The sequence below is a fragment of the Euwallacea similis genome, chromosome 14 (genome assembly GCF_039881205.1).
Source record: "Euwallacea similis isolate ESF13 chromosome 14, ESF131.1, whole genome shotgun sequence".
Taxonomy (NCBI): Eukaryota; Metazoa; Arthropoda; class Insecta; order Coleoptera; family Curculionidae; genus Euwallacea; species Euwallacea similis.
This window is the reverse complement of record NC_089622.1, coordinates 3,530,410-3,543,642: the sequence shown is the minus strand read 5'-3', so window position 1 is coordinate 3,543,642 and position 13,233 is coordinate 3,530,410. Positions and strand designations below refer to the sequence as shown.

Here is a 13,233-nt window from a genome sequence, read left to right as displayed (position 1 = left end):
AAGAAGTAGCGCTTATTCTAAATTTAGCATTTCAAGTAAAAAATGAGTCTTCGTTAGATGTGTTTTGACCCAAATTTGAATGCTAAGAATATCGGGAAATAATGAGGTGTATTGAATGAAAATGGATGTTTTTTATTTCTGGATTTAAATTACACTTTGAGAGCCATGGCAGTTAGGAGCCAAATTAAATGTAATTCTCTAAGATAGCCTTAACTGAAAATGGAAATCAAGTAAAAACTTGTTACTTATAACACGAATGAAGATTCGTTGCATTAATTCATTAACACCTGAAACGTAACTTAAACATAACTCCGGATGATCCTTGCAAGGTAATCGTGCCGACCATGGCCATAAATCGAACTTCTACCCGAAAAAAGCCCGGTGTCCTAATAAGAGACCAATAAATTAAGGGGTGTTCACCGTGCGTAAATCGCAATTAATTACTTTTAGCCTTAGGTGAAGGCCTGACTAATGCCGCTGCGGCTAATTAATTGTCCCAGATAACAGTTAAATAACGGCCTGATTTACATACCACACCGATGGAATCCTCCAAGTTAATTCCATCGAGCCAACAGTGAGGGGGTGGAGAAAAACCATTAATGTGTTTTATAATAATTTTAATATTTACGTAACAACGATTAAATTTTGCTACATAATAGTACATTCAATGTTATTTCCTAGAGAAGTTTTGGCATAGTAGGGTAACTGCAGTAGCTGCTTAGAAATATTTATACTATATACAGTAAGGATAGATAAATACAAAAATATGTACATCAAGCTTCCATTTACACTCACAAAGCGCCACTGACTTGCTAAATTGAAGACACAACCTGAATTATGGTATACTAAGTTTTACGGAAATACAATTGGAAATGAAAGAAACTAATATTAGATTATTGTAAAGTTCAACTTTTGGTATGGACCGTCTCCTTGTAGAAAATGGCTAACCTGTTAACCCGTTAACTTGAAAGTATCTGATCCTGACAGTGTTTTCCAATCCCTGTATTGCAGAGAATACCACTCATTGCATAAAACTGTACATTTCCTAACTAGTTACGAAATTATTTAAAAATTGATTTTTAAGAAAAATTCTAGAGTACTCCCACATGAAAATCATGAATGTTTCCTGTTTTCCGCAAAACTTATTACGTGAATGTTCAGGGGTACAACAGAATAAGCGAAATCTAATACACAATTTTAAATGAGCTTAAACCATTGATATGACTCACTTCTCATCGAATTATTCACAAGTTCAAACACATAAAAATTTTTGCACAGTACCCACAAAGCTTCTAAGTCAACTTTCAGACCAATCCAGACATCGGTGGCCTAGGACTAGAAGGTAAACTATGTACTGCCGCCGCCACTGCTGCCTGATGGTGGTAATACAAGGAGCTGGGGTACGCACCAGTGGAACCACCCACTACTGGAGACCCAGCACTACCAGCTCCCTCCCTGCTATCTAGGGAGTGATGCAGACTTAGTGCTGCGTGATTTTGCTCGAAGGGGTGTCTGATAGATGAGTTTGCTGATTCATGGTAAAGAATCGGTACTCGCACTAAACGCTGGGCAGCATGGGCCATATTGGCAGCTTCCAGCTCTGCAGCCAATTGTCTTTTCCATTTATTGCGTCTATTTTGGAACCAGATTTTGACTTGGGTTTCTGTGAGGTGGAGGCTTGCTGCTAAGCCTGCCCGTTCTGAAGACGAGAGATATCTGAAAAGAAAATATAAAAAAGAAGTATTGCAATTTCTGGGAAGTTCCAAAATAGTACCTCTTCATATCAAATGTCGATTCCAACTGGAACACTTGCGATCTAGAAAACACAGTTCTAGTCTTCTTTTTCCTCTTATTGGCCAGCGAACTTCCAGGGCTCATGCCATCGCCTCCTGGAACCTTCTTGTCTTTCTCATTGTCGTAATCACTCTCCTCATCCTCGCCGTCTTCATCAATAACCATATTGTCTCCATCACGGAATTGAGGGCTCTTTGAACGACCATAGTTTTCCATGGGACTTTTGGAGCGTCTCCCGTAGCCTGGATCCATGAAAGCCGGATGCGAGGCTAACATAGGGGATGGTGAGGTAGTAGGTGATCTTTGGTGGTCTGAAGGTGAGGAAGGTCTGGAGGATCGGCTTTCGTTATTGGGTGCTCCCCGAGGGGAGGGTGGTGGTGTTTGATCGTCGTTCGTCGAGCCACCTATAAGGAAGAAAATACATTGGAAATTAATAAAGCAATCGGCTTTTTAGAAAACGCTTTTATTGTTTGGCAAGATTAAGCTTTACGCCGACGGTGACGCTTTTACCGGGTTTCCCTCGATTACATCCCAAACTCGACGTAAGACTTCGGAAACCTTTCGGTGCCTCAGTTCAAATTTTCCTGCAGAAAATCTGCCCCGAGGCAGGAATTATTGAGGCGAATGTACGTCAAAACTAATCGGAAATGTAAGACAGACCGATAGTAATTTTATTTGGGGCGGAACTACGGCCTTCTGAAAGTGAGATTCGGGACTTTCGGAAAAAATTATTATAAATAGAAAGAACGAGGAGTTGTCACATTCTGTTAAAATGTTAAACTTCAGGAAATGCCATGTGCCTTGTAAGTGATAAAAACTGATCTTTCAAAATCAGTTTTTATCTTGAAAGATCAGTTTTTATCACTTACAAGGCACATGGCCGTTATGGGTAGTAAAACTCTTCAGAAGATTGACGTCAAAATGACGTTTATTTGGTCATATTGCCGCTGGTTGAAATGTGTTGATTGAACTATTTTGACGTCAGTCTCAGGGGAGATGATGCGGAAGAATAAATATTCGATTTTGGAGAAACTAAAGAACGATACAAGCTTTAATGTCGAGCGAAATTAAGAAAAATCAATCGATACGATGAACATTGTTAAAAGTTGTAATATCCAAGTCCAAAAATATCATTGTTTTTGTTATTTTATTATAACAATAAATTGATTATTTTTTTAAGTCGACCAAAAACGATCATTTGCTAAAAATTGCATTTCAAAACGAATTCTTTGGTTAACTTTCACAAGAACATAAAACAGCCAGTTTAATTTAAAATACTTACGTCCTTAGGGACAAGGCCATAGGCCTTCCTGAAGCCCTTAAAAACCCATTTTCATGTTTGACTTCACAACCAAGAATTAGACGACTTTACAGGTTGACTGGAGTTAAAATAATCGCTTGAGTGTTTGTGGAAAATGAAGTCCCCAAAGTAAACTACACAGCCGATTACTTAGCATGTTAGACGGCTTCGGAAGCGTTAAATATAATTATCTTTAGAATGTTCAGGGATTAGTTTATCAATAGAAGGAAATTGTAATGTAGTACCTGTAGGGCTGAGCTTCTCGCGTGGAACTTGAGGTGCAGGAATGCGCCCCCAATACCAGGGCAAAGTTCTAGGGTCTGTAGTTGCCCCGCAAAGGGCTGCGTATCTGCTACTTGCTGCCGCCAATGCCCCAAAGTGGGTCATGATTCCTAATCTGAAATAAACGAATCGTTTTTAGTAATTAATATTTATTTCTGATAATAAATTGGAGCATTTTTTGAGAATTCTAAAGTTCTTTGTAGGGATAATCTCAAGTTAATAACTCGTATTATGTCAAGAGTGTTTGTCTTTTTTTGGGTTGGAGGAGTGACGTCGTTAGTGGCAGATTTCAGTGGAACTAATTTCCCAGGCATAAAACTGCTTTTATGAGAAAAACGTAATATTCTTCTAGAAACCCTGTTAAACCACGGATTAGAAAATACATGAGAATGGAAGCTTCCTGGCATAATTCAAAGGTTGGTTTTATAGAAGTGCTTGTTTAGATTGTGATTTCTTCTGTAGATTTTAATTAGAGAAACTATTTTTTTTAAGTAGAAATCTGGAAAGTTCTTCTGAAGATAACCTATTTCTGTTGCTGCTTTGTATTTGTTGTATTTTGTTGTTGACGATTCAATGATCATGCTTAGATTTACATTGAGTTATAGAAGACAGTTAAGTGATTCCAATCGGAAGGTGGTTTGTTTCATTTCGCAACGATAAGCTTAAAGGAAAATTTAGAAAAGGCGCTAAAAGCCAACACTCGGAAATTTTGCTTAATTGGGAAATCTGGTTAGAACAAGTTAAAGGAATAATTAAAACCGACGGCGAAGCTCGGCTTAGAGCGAAAAGCCATTTCCCGACGTTTAGTGCTTCCCAGATGGGAAAATCGGCTCGTCTCGTTGATGTTCGCGTTTTAAAACTCTTAAATCACGTTTAAATATTTAGAAGTTAAGATATCAATCGATATTTTCTCCAGAGCCGTACTTTAGAGACTTCCAAATTTTGGTTTATCCTCTCTCACATAGGAGACTATTGTGCTCACAATTGTTTCATCATCTAGAAAGATCTTTGCAATGTTCTTCTTTTTTGGTTAAATGTCAGTTCTTTACATTTTTTACGATTTTCCTTTTTCGATAACTTTAGACCCATTAGCTAGCTTTCCGTTCAATATTAATTGCTTTCGGATTTTTCTAATGATATTATTCTGCTAAAATATTAACAGAAAAGGGATTATATGTACAATGAGTTAAATTCAGTGGAGATTGAAAAATATATAATATATCTTTTTTTTTGCAGTAGGATTTTAACCATTTACAGGGTGCTAAGTTAATTTTTTTTCAAATTTTATATCATAGTTGCTTTAGATCTCGAGAGACCAAGGTGACATTTGAGATATTATACACTTATTAGGGGAAACTCATGTGTATACTTTTGCAAATAGCTGCAAAACTGTGATGCATACGGAAATAATGCAAGAGATTGAAAAGTCTCAAAGAAAAGATCGAAAATTAAAAAAATTAACATTTCGAGAACTAAAAAGGGTCAGTAGCGCTCGACAAATACTTTTGAGGTAGTAAAAGGGATTTTGGCTCCTGAAAAAGTATCACCTTGTAGACAAAAATTTGTGATATGCAGTCGTGCGCATTTTAATCAGAAGTATCTCGAGAACTGAAGCAGCTGTAGATTCTTAATTTTTTTAGATGAAATGAGAGATTAAGTTTAGGTTTATCATCTCTCATTAACTCTCTAGGAGATGATTAAAAATCTATAATGTTCGAGTTTTACAATTGTACTAATAATTTAAATATTACAATAATAATTTAATAATTCCAATAATTGAACATTTAATAGATTGCTTTAATATCAAAATCGTTACATACAGATATGTTTTGATCAAAGCTTAAAAAAATCTTCAAACAGATTTTTTTTTGTTCAAATATCTCTAATTGAAATATTTTACTAAACTACACAAACAAATGTATCAATTTTTTTGAACAATCTGTATTCTAGAACACTAGAAGTCTAGAAAGTCGATAGCACTGATATGTTATTAAAGAGATTCTAGATGAGAATTTGCCTAGTTTTTTTCCCTAAAAATGATCATAATAGTTTTTTGAAAACGCCCACATAAGTGCACGTAGATGACCATAACCCATTGGAAGACCTTGTAGTGATGTGATTTGACCTGATTAAAGATTCTAGCAGAGAAGCCTGGATTAATGAGACTTTAGAGCTCACGTAAAACTAATTCTCAGGATTTTTTTAATGTTGAGAATTGAATTTTTTACTTTTTTCCCAGCCTGACGAGCTAGGACGCCTCTGTCTAACCAGGTCCATCTACAGCGTTTACCAACGAAGTTGGCAACATTAAATTTGCAGCACCAAGTTTCAGTGTTCCCTAGAAGCAGGAGAACTTCTTGAACGGAAGCAGCAACTTCCGCTGAATCTGTAAGCGGCTTATGCAGACCCTCTTAAGTGCTCCGATATATCGTTCCATGTAAGACTGCTAAACGCCGAAATTGCTGCTTTAAAAATCGCTTGAAAGCTTATTTGCCAACCGTCAAAATTGCACAGTTTGAAATAAACTACTCGCCAATAGCGAAATAATATCGCAATAAACAAACCGGCCATTATTATTATCAAAGAGCAGAGCGCAGTTTTCAATAATTTTGCCAGTTGATGCGTTCGTTTGGTTCAATCGAAGCTAAATTGAAACCATTTCATAGAAAAATATCAATCGTAAATTAATGAATTGGTCTGGAGCTTTATGTGTGGAATTCCAACAAAGTCGACAAAATGTTGAATAATAGTGGGCGCACAAAGCGCAAATTCAATTTTATATTTACTCATTAATATCAAACGTTTGGGATTTGTATAGGACCACCCTTTGATCCAGTATACGTTTTCAAATGATCCATTGATTGGAATACTTCAATTTGCAAATATTTTTTGTGTTGAAACTAAAAATTACATATGTTCACAACATAAACAATAGAAACGTTCAAAGGGATCGAAAATATGACAGGAAATCTCAGCACCTCTAGTTTGTGTGAGTTCTGATTTTCAAGGAATCGTTTTTGGAAAGAGCTGTTCTCTCAGCTATTCAGCTACCGACTCAGAACTCTTTAGATCATCCTGTGAAGAAAATATTTGGTTCTAAGTTGCAAATTGTTTGTTTATTTTCCTGAAAATTTACGTTTTTAGTAATTTGGTAAACTTGGTATTACTCTTTTACTCTTTATGAGTATCTTGATATATTTGCTGTTATTATTGAGGACTTATTGAAAATATTCACTTCTTGTAGCTTTGCAATTCTGGCAGGAAAATGGAGTCTCCTTAACTATTTTTTTTTTCAAATGAGATACCCAAATGAGATATCAGAACGTTTTAGGGCTATTGCACATTTTCACTGGAATTTGCAGTACTTATTCCGAAAATTTACAAGTAATCTCTAGGACTGCGAATTTTCGTTCCCCTGTGTATAAATTTACTACTTTAATCTTGAAAAATTTTCAAGTTATCTGAGGATTTGCAAAAATTTCATTTTTATAGTTACTTAGGAAACTTGGTTCGTATTTGAGTCCTTGCGATTGATTTTCAGCAATACATCACTAAATATTTTAAAATATTCATTCTATAGTGATACCTATACATTTCTCTACTCTAGATCTAGTTTTCAAGTAACTAAGTTTACCATTTTTGAAACATTAACATAGGGGTCAAATGGTTGGCATTCTTCTGAAGCTACGGGGAAAATGGCAGTGGCTTTCTTCGGGAAGAAAAATGTGATGAAGATCTTGAAATGATAAACTGTGGGATTACGTTCTCTCCAGGCCCGTACTTGCAGAAAATAGCAATACTTTAAGAGGAAGATAAAAGCATATGGTTTTGCTAGTTTCTTTTAGAAAACAAGCTTTGTGTCTCTTGAAAAGAGTTGACATCAAGGCCAGGTTAAGAAATCTGGTGCCTTGGACGACATTTTTAATTACTGTCTCTATACCCCCAAGAAAAACCGCCGACCAATAAAATCTGTCGTCCTTTCGTGTCTGTCGCCCACCCTCGCCCCATCATTAACCCGGTACCAGTTGACATAGATGATTAAGTTATACTTTAATGTTCAAACTCGATTTCCTAACCAAAGTACTTATGTGTAGTATCAAAATTAATTACTTTTTTAACGTGTATAGTAAATAAAAATAATATTAGTTGTGCGTTCCTAAATCGTAATTATTTATTGAACTTTTAATATTTTCCTGCAGAAATATAACACAAACTCAAAATATATTGATCGCAGCAATGAATAAATGTGTATTTCAATCACATCTAAAATAATTACTATCATGCGGTTAGAATTGCAGGGATATTTTGAGTTTGCAATAAATTACATATAATCGATAGGAATGGTGCAATCAGGGTCACTGGAATGTAAAATTTAAACACCGGCTCTTGTCTATTAATTGTTTATACGGCTATATAGCTTTTAAAGAATATATATTTTAATACATAATTTTAATTAACTATTGCTTAACTTAACAATACATAAATGCGATTTTTACTTTTAAACAGATATTTCTATCATAAATGCACTTCCCGTTTTTAAGGATTTTTTTGCTCTATAGTTTCATTTGGAGCCTCAAAGATTTGGGCGTCTATTTATTTTCTAATTTTACATATATTATATGTATGTTTCGATTTTACTCTCCCCATCTATAATAGTATGATCGTGTAATTTTGTTGCTATAGTAACAAAACGAATATGCATTTTGTGTAAATAGCTTTTTTATGTAACGATCCATCATTTAGTGGACATGTTAATATTGACAAATTGATTCATCAACTAACTCTCTGTTGCTGGATTTTATTAATTATAATTTTTGCTCTTCACTCTCTATTTTATTGAAATTTAAAATTTTTCATCTCTACAATATTTTTCAATCCTTTTTTTATCGGTCCGTCGAGCTGATCCACATCATTTGCAGCGGTCGAGTGTAAATATATTAAACATACAATGAACGGATATGTTAGATGTGAGAGACACAGTGCAACGCCAAATCCAACTTCAAGAATATAGATTAGGCTGTCAAGGTATGTTATGAATTCAGCCGACGTTCGGATCTGGCACCAAAGCCAAATCCCACGTCGGGTTTATACACCCGGCTTAAAAATTTGATGAGTTCAACTTGTTTGCCATCAGTATATATTATCGTATGAAGTCCTCAATGTGCACCATATGAAAGTTATTGGAATCGAGAATATAGAGCCATTCGAATTTGTATGGTGAGCTATGGATTTCTGTCATAAACACATTGTATTCCGTGCCCCTCCACATTCAAAGAATTAAGTACCTATAAAATGATTTCAAAAGGAGGCTTGAATAGAGCTGATTCCATTGCTGATGGAGAAGTTTCAATCATCCGAAGGACCTCAGATATAGCCGGGGGATATGAGTTTGAATTCCAATTAATAAACATATTTCCTGCACTTCGAAGACTAAATTATTAACTTCGGTCTTTCTGAACAGGGACTAAAGAGAATTATGATAAAGGCATGATTTACTCACAAGGAGATAAAAAATTACCCCATCTGACGTAATAATTCATGCGTATATCCAAATAAAAGGTCAAGGAAACGGAAACGTTTTTGTATATTTTTGAAGTATATTTAAAACTATACCAAGATCATTTGGACGAATTGCAAATTATATTGGTAGTTGACCAATACTTAAAAGGAAATAAATGTTCAATTTAATCAGATATGATTTTATCTACCTATTCACGTGTCGCAGAAGAAGTAGAAGAAGCTTGCTAATATTTGAATTATTTTCATATTCCTCAGTAACAGATCGACTTCTACAATCCCTCAATCACTTCAATTGTCCTATATTAGCGCCGGAATCTGCTAAATTGTAACAGATGTTCTCCTAAACTCCCCCGTGTAGAGATTGGTAGTTGGTAATTTGAGAAACGAGGCAATTTTTGTAGAAATCTCCCAACAGAGTTTTTCTTGCAGATTGATTAAGACATCTACTATTACTGTAAGTCAGAAAAAATTGATTGGGCTGTTAATCTACCCGGTTTCTGATTTCAAGGTAACGCAAAGAGGCTTTTGCCATACCAACTTTTTATTGCCAAATACCTTATCGACATTCTCTATACAATTATTAATGACAAATGATTGATTCACATGATTTTTCATGTTTTTGTCATGATTACTGAGATTATTAGAATTGCATACTACTCTCGGTTAAAAATAGGTGACAATAACATCCATTCTTTACTAAAGGCTCGGCCGAGCAATCTTGTTAGAGTTTTGGTGGCAAAGTTGCCACCGTCTTCAAAATCCGAGAAAAAGAGAACAGAAATACGAAAATAAACGGTGAACAATAAATATATATAATATAAATATATGAGAGGTGAATATTTAAATTATGTGAAACACCCGAAATTCTTCTTAACCGCCGAGGGATGCCACTTTTATGAGGTGATTCATGTTATTATTCCCAAAGATTGATTTGAGATAAATTGTTGATGTTTGATTATCGTATTAATCAAAGAAGCGTAAATAAAAATCGACGTGTAGCCTCTTGTTCAGCGAGCATGGATAACACTTGATTACCCATGCTTGAACAAGAGGTCAATCTCGAACACATAAAAAGGAACTAAACACTAATAAATACCACGTAGAGTAATAACCACCACAGAAAATGAAATTTTACAAAAAAGACAGATTTAATTAAATATAACAATCAAACAGCAATCACTTCAAAGCAACTTCTTAGAATAAGGACATGACTCCAAGAAACTCTGATTCCTCATCGATTAATGAGAGAGATTTCCGTGTTTCAGACAATTTAAATGGTCATCTTAGTTAACTGTTAATGTTCGTTTTTCTGCTCTTTTTGTTAAGTCTGAAGACGGTGACGAATTTGTCACCCAAACGTTAACAAGCGTGTTTATCCCAGCCCTTAGTAAAGGGTGAATGGGATCTCAGTTAGATTTAACTGAGAATGATATCTACAACCTTTATTGGTGTGTGAGGCGTTATTCCCAAATATTAAAAGAATGAAAGAACCTCCTTAAATGCATAGAACATATTTGGAGACACAGTTATAGGGGCTTTTCTCTATAGTCGAGTAGTTCATTGAAGTAGCGGATTGCGATACTTCATTGAGGTAAATTAAAAAGAAACAAGAATGCTTGATTTTGTCCCGATAAAGCCCGTTTAAATGATGATTGCTGGTTTATATTTACCTTGACAACATTGAACTATTAGGGTTGATGGGATCTAAGATACTTTGTCCGTTCGCCAAGGGGTTCGCACTAAAATCAGCCTTCTTCGAGGTGGGTTCCTCGCGGGACAAGATACTCGATATCGAAAAGTTTGTGGAACTCCCGGATATCTTCTGCGTGGCAGTAATTTTAGGGTCTTTATCACTTTTCTCCTCGTCGTCACTCGTCCTTATCACCGGGAAACACGTGGTCACGTGATGGTTCACCATCCTGCCAAAGTCCGGCTCCGGCGAGTTGTTTCTGCTGTTGGATGAATCCGGGGAGGACACAACGTTCACCTCGATATCCCTAACCGGAGAGCTCATGATCGGCCACCGAAACCACTGAGAAGACAAGAGATGAGCACGTAGTTCTACACATTAATCAAAAAACGCGTACGGACGAACAACCACTGTTCCAGCCGGTCGTGAAATAGCCCTTTCTGTTTGTTTAGATTGCATTCGCTCGCTTGGGGCGGACGAACGAAGGACACACCCCTGTACAAAGCGATACCGGGAACCACCCCTAGTTTATTCCTTTCTTTCTCGTGGACACTACGACTGCCATGTCGACGATATAGGGGTTGCTGATGCTGTTTCTTTCTCGCCCTCTTATTTCTTCCCCAGCTCCGCGATGGGGCTCTATTATATTATGTTGCGCTCGCACTTGGTCGGTGAGTTATTTGACATCTCTGTTTAGTCAGCGGCCTTTAAAGTGGTGTTTCTTGGCAGTTGGGGAATTTTTGTGTCGAGGATTATGCCATATTCGCTTTGCCTAATTTGTCGGGGAGGCGAGCTGTGAAATTGGCTGTTTTCTAGCTTACGAGCCGGGGGTTTTGTCGGGAAATTGCCACTCTTTTAGCGGAATTAAGCTGTTAAATGTGATACTTTTTTTCTGGGATAGAGTTTCTCAAACAGGACGTGACTTTGTTGCCTTATGTCTTTAAGGATTCTTCTTCCTTATATTACCTATTACCTTCGTCAATTACTTTATATCACATTAATTATTAAAATATCCACAAATATTCTTCAACTTTTTAGCAGTCCTGATTCGGTAGTTTGAAATTTTACACACTGTTTTATGTCAGACCATTATCTTATAGAATGACGGAAAAATAAGTAGTTATATCAGAAACGTACATATTCCTCGAACTAAGAATGTATCAGTCCTTGTAACAAGAATACAAACAAGATGTCGCACCTGAAACTGCATCGGAAATTATTTTCTTGAAAGTTTCTGAGAAATATTAATAGAATCATAAACTGGCGCGTTATAGTTATTTATGTAATTACTTAGGAAGCACATAGTCTTATGTAACAAGTGAGATTTTGCGGGATAAGCGAAGCGAGCTACCAGGCAATATGACACCAATTCCATAACATAGCATTTTCTAAGAGTTTCATCGTTTTACCGCACGATGAAGAAATAATAAGAAAAAAACAGAAACTTCAACATTTTCACAGAATGACCTGTGTGTGTTGAACTACAGCAACCACTTGTGTGTTACCGGTCCAATTTGTTAACTGAGTTATTAAATAAAAGTATATGCTTTCATTTTGTAACTAGTTACACAATGAAAGCTGAAGTTACGCCTTCAAGGGTTTATGAATACCATCAATTCATTGACCGCTTGCATTACGAGGTAGACCATAAAAACCATAGCTTTGTTAAATAGTCGTTCTGAAGCATTATCTGATGCTCATTACCCTATAGTATATGCAAGAGAATTTTAAATATTAATTTTTCCCATCGATGGTTTGGTGGAATATTTGTGGCCATCACGAGATCTCGACCTAAACCCATTAGATTTTTTTAAAATTTCGAAGTCATTAGTATATAATGTATACCTAACAGCAGAGAGGCGTTATGGAATAATATTTAAGAAAGTATAAACGCAATTAGAAGCAACCAAACCCTGGCACTTTATCGGTACTAATAAAAATGTTAGACTCACAAAAACGCCCCTAGGAACAATTTTAAGTGGGTACACTGTAGAATTTATTTGCTTATCATCATTACGATAATTTTCACCATGTAACTCTGCTCATAATCATCAAGAAATCAATTCCAATATAAATACATACTCATAAAAGTTGATATTACAAAATGAAGCAATTGAGCGATTATAGGAGAACACGCGCCCCTGATCGCAATCAACTCGTTGACGATGCAACTACTATCAGAAGAGTGAGGGCATGTGAACACGCGTTAAGTTATGGCCATTTATCGCACGACCGAAGACGACGCAACAGTTGTAAATATCGGGCCTTAAACGGGATTGGACGCCGGTGGGGTGCGGGGCACGGAGGAGGGTCCAACCCCTCTCGTAGAGGGGATGAAAGGCGCGACGCCGCCGTTCAGATGTTTCCTTGTTTAGCTGAATGGGTTTGGGGAATTAGGCTGATTGCCCCCCTGTTGACGGTGATGATGATGATGGCGGGGGTGGCTGTTAGTGGTTGCCATCGTAAGGGTTCGAGCGCATCATGAGGTGAAATATTTTTTTAAAGTTTGATAGTAGATATTGCAGCTGCGTTAAATCGAACTAAGGCCGAGATTGATTTGTGGGGTTCAGGATTGGGGTGGAGGTTGGGGGTGAATTTGCGGCCGGCCATTTGCTGACCCGCAGCAATTGAGTTCAATCAGCACTAA

General features: G+C 36.5%; 1 protein-coding gene across 1 annotated transcript; it reads right to left on the bottom strand.

The window, feature by feature from the left end:
- Positions 1-652: 652 nt before the first annotated feature.
- On the bottom strand, positions 653-10,997 carry Hmx (H6-like-homeobox). Its single transcript, XM_066396892.1, has 4 exons — positions 10,567-10,997; positions 3,340-3,491; positions 1,775-2,198; positions 653-1,716 (listed from the first exon to the last, which is right to left on the bottom strand). The coding sequence occupies exons 1-4, from the start codon at positions 10,908-10,910 to the stop codon at positions 1,305-1,307; spliced, it is 1,332 nt and encodes a 443-aa protein (XP_066252989.1). The 5' UTR covers positions 10,911-10,997; the 3' UTR covers positions 653-1,304.
- Positions 10,998-13,233: the final 2,236 nt, after the last annotated feature.

Bases quoted from the DNA above. Each gene is read 5' to 3' on its own strand.
- Hmx (XM_066396892.1), bottom strand. From the start codon at position 10,910: ATGAGCTCTCCGGTTAGGGATATCGAGGTGAACGTTGTGTCCTCCCCG. The intron at 2,199-3,339 runs GTACTACATTAC...TCTTCCTTATAG, and splicing joins CGAGAAGCTCAGCCCTACAG to GTGGCTCGACGAACGACGAT. The intron at 1,717-1,774 runs GTACTATTTTGG...TTTTCTTTTCAG, and splicing joins TCGACATTTGATATGAAGAG to ATATCTCTCGTCTTCAGAAC.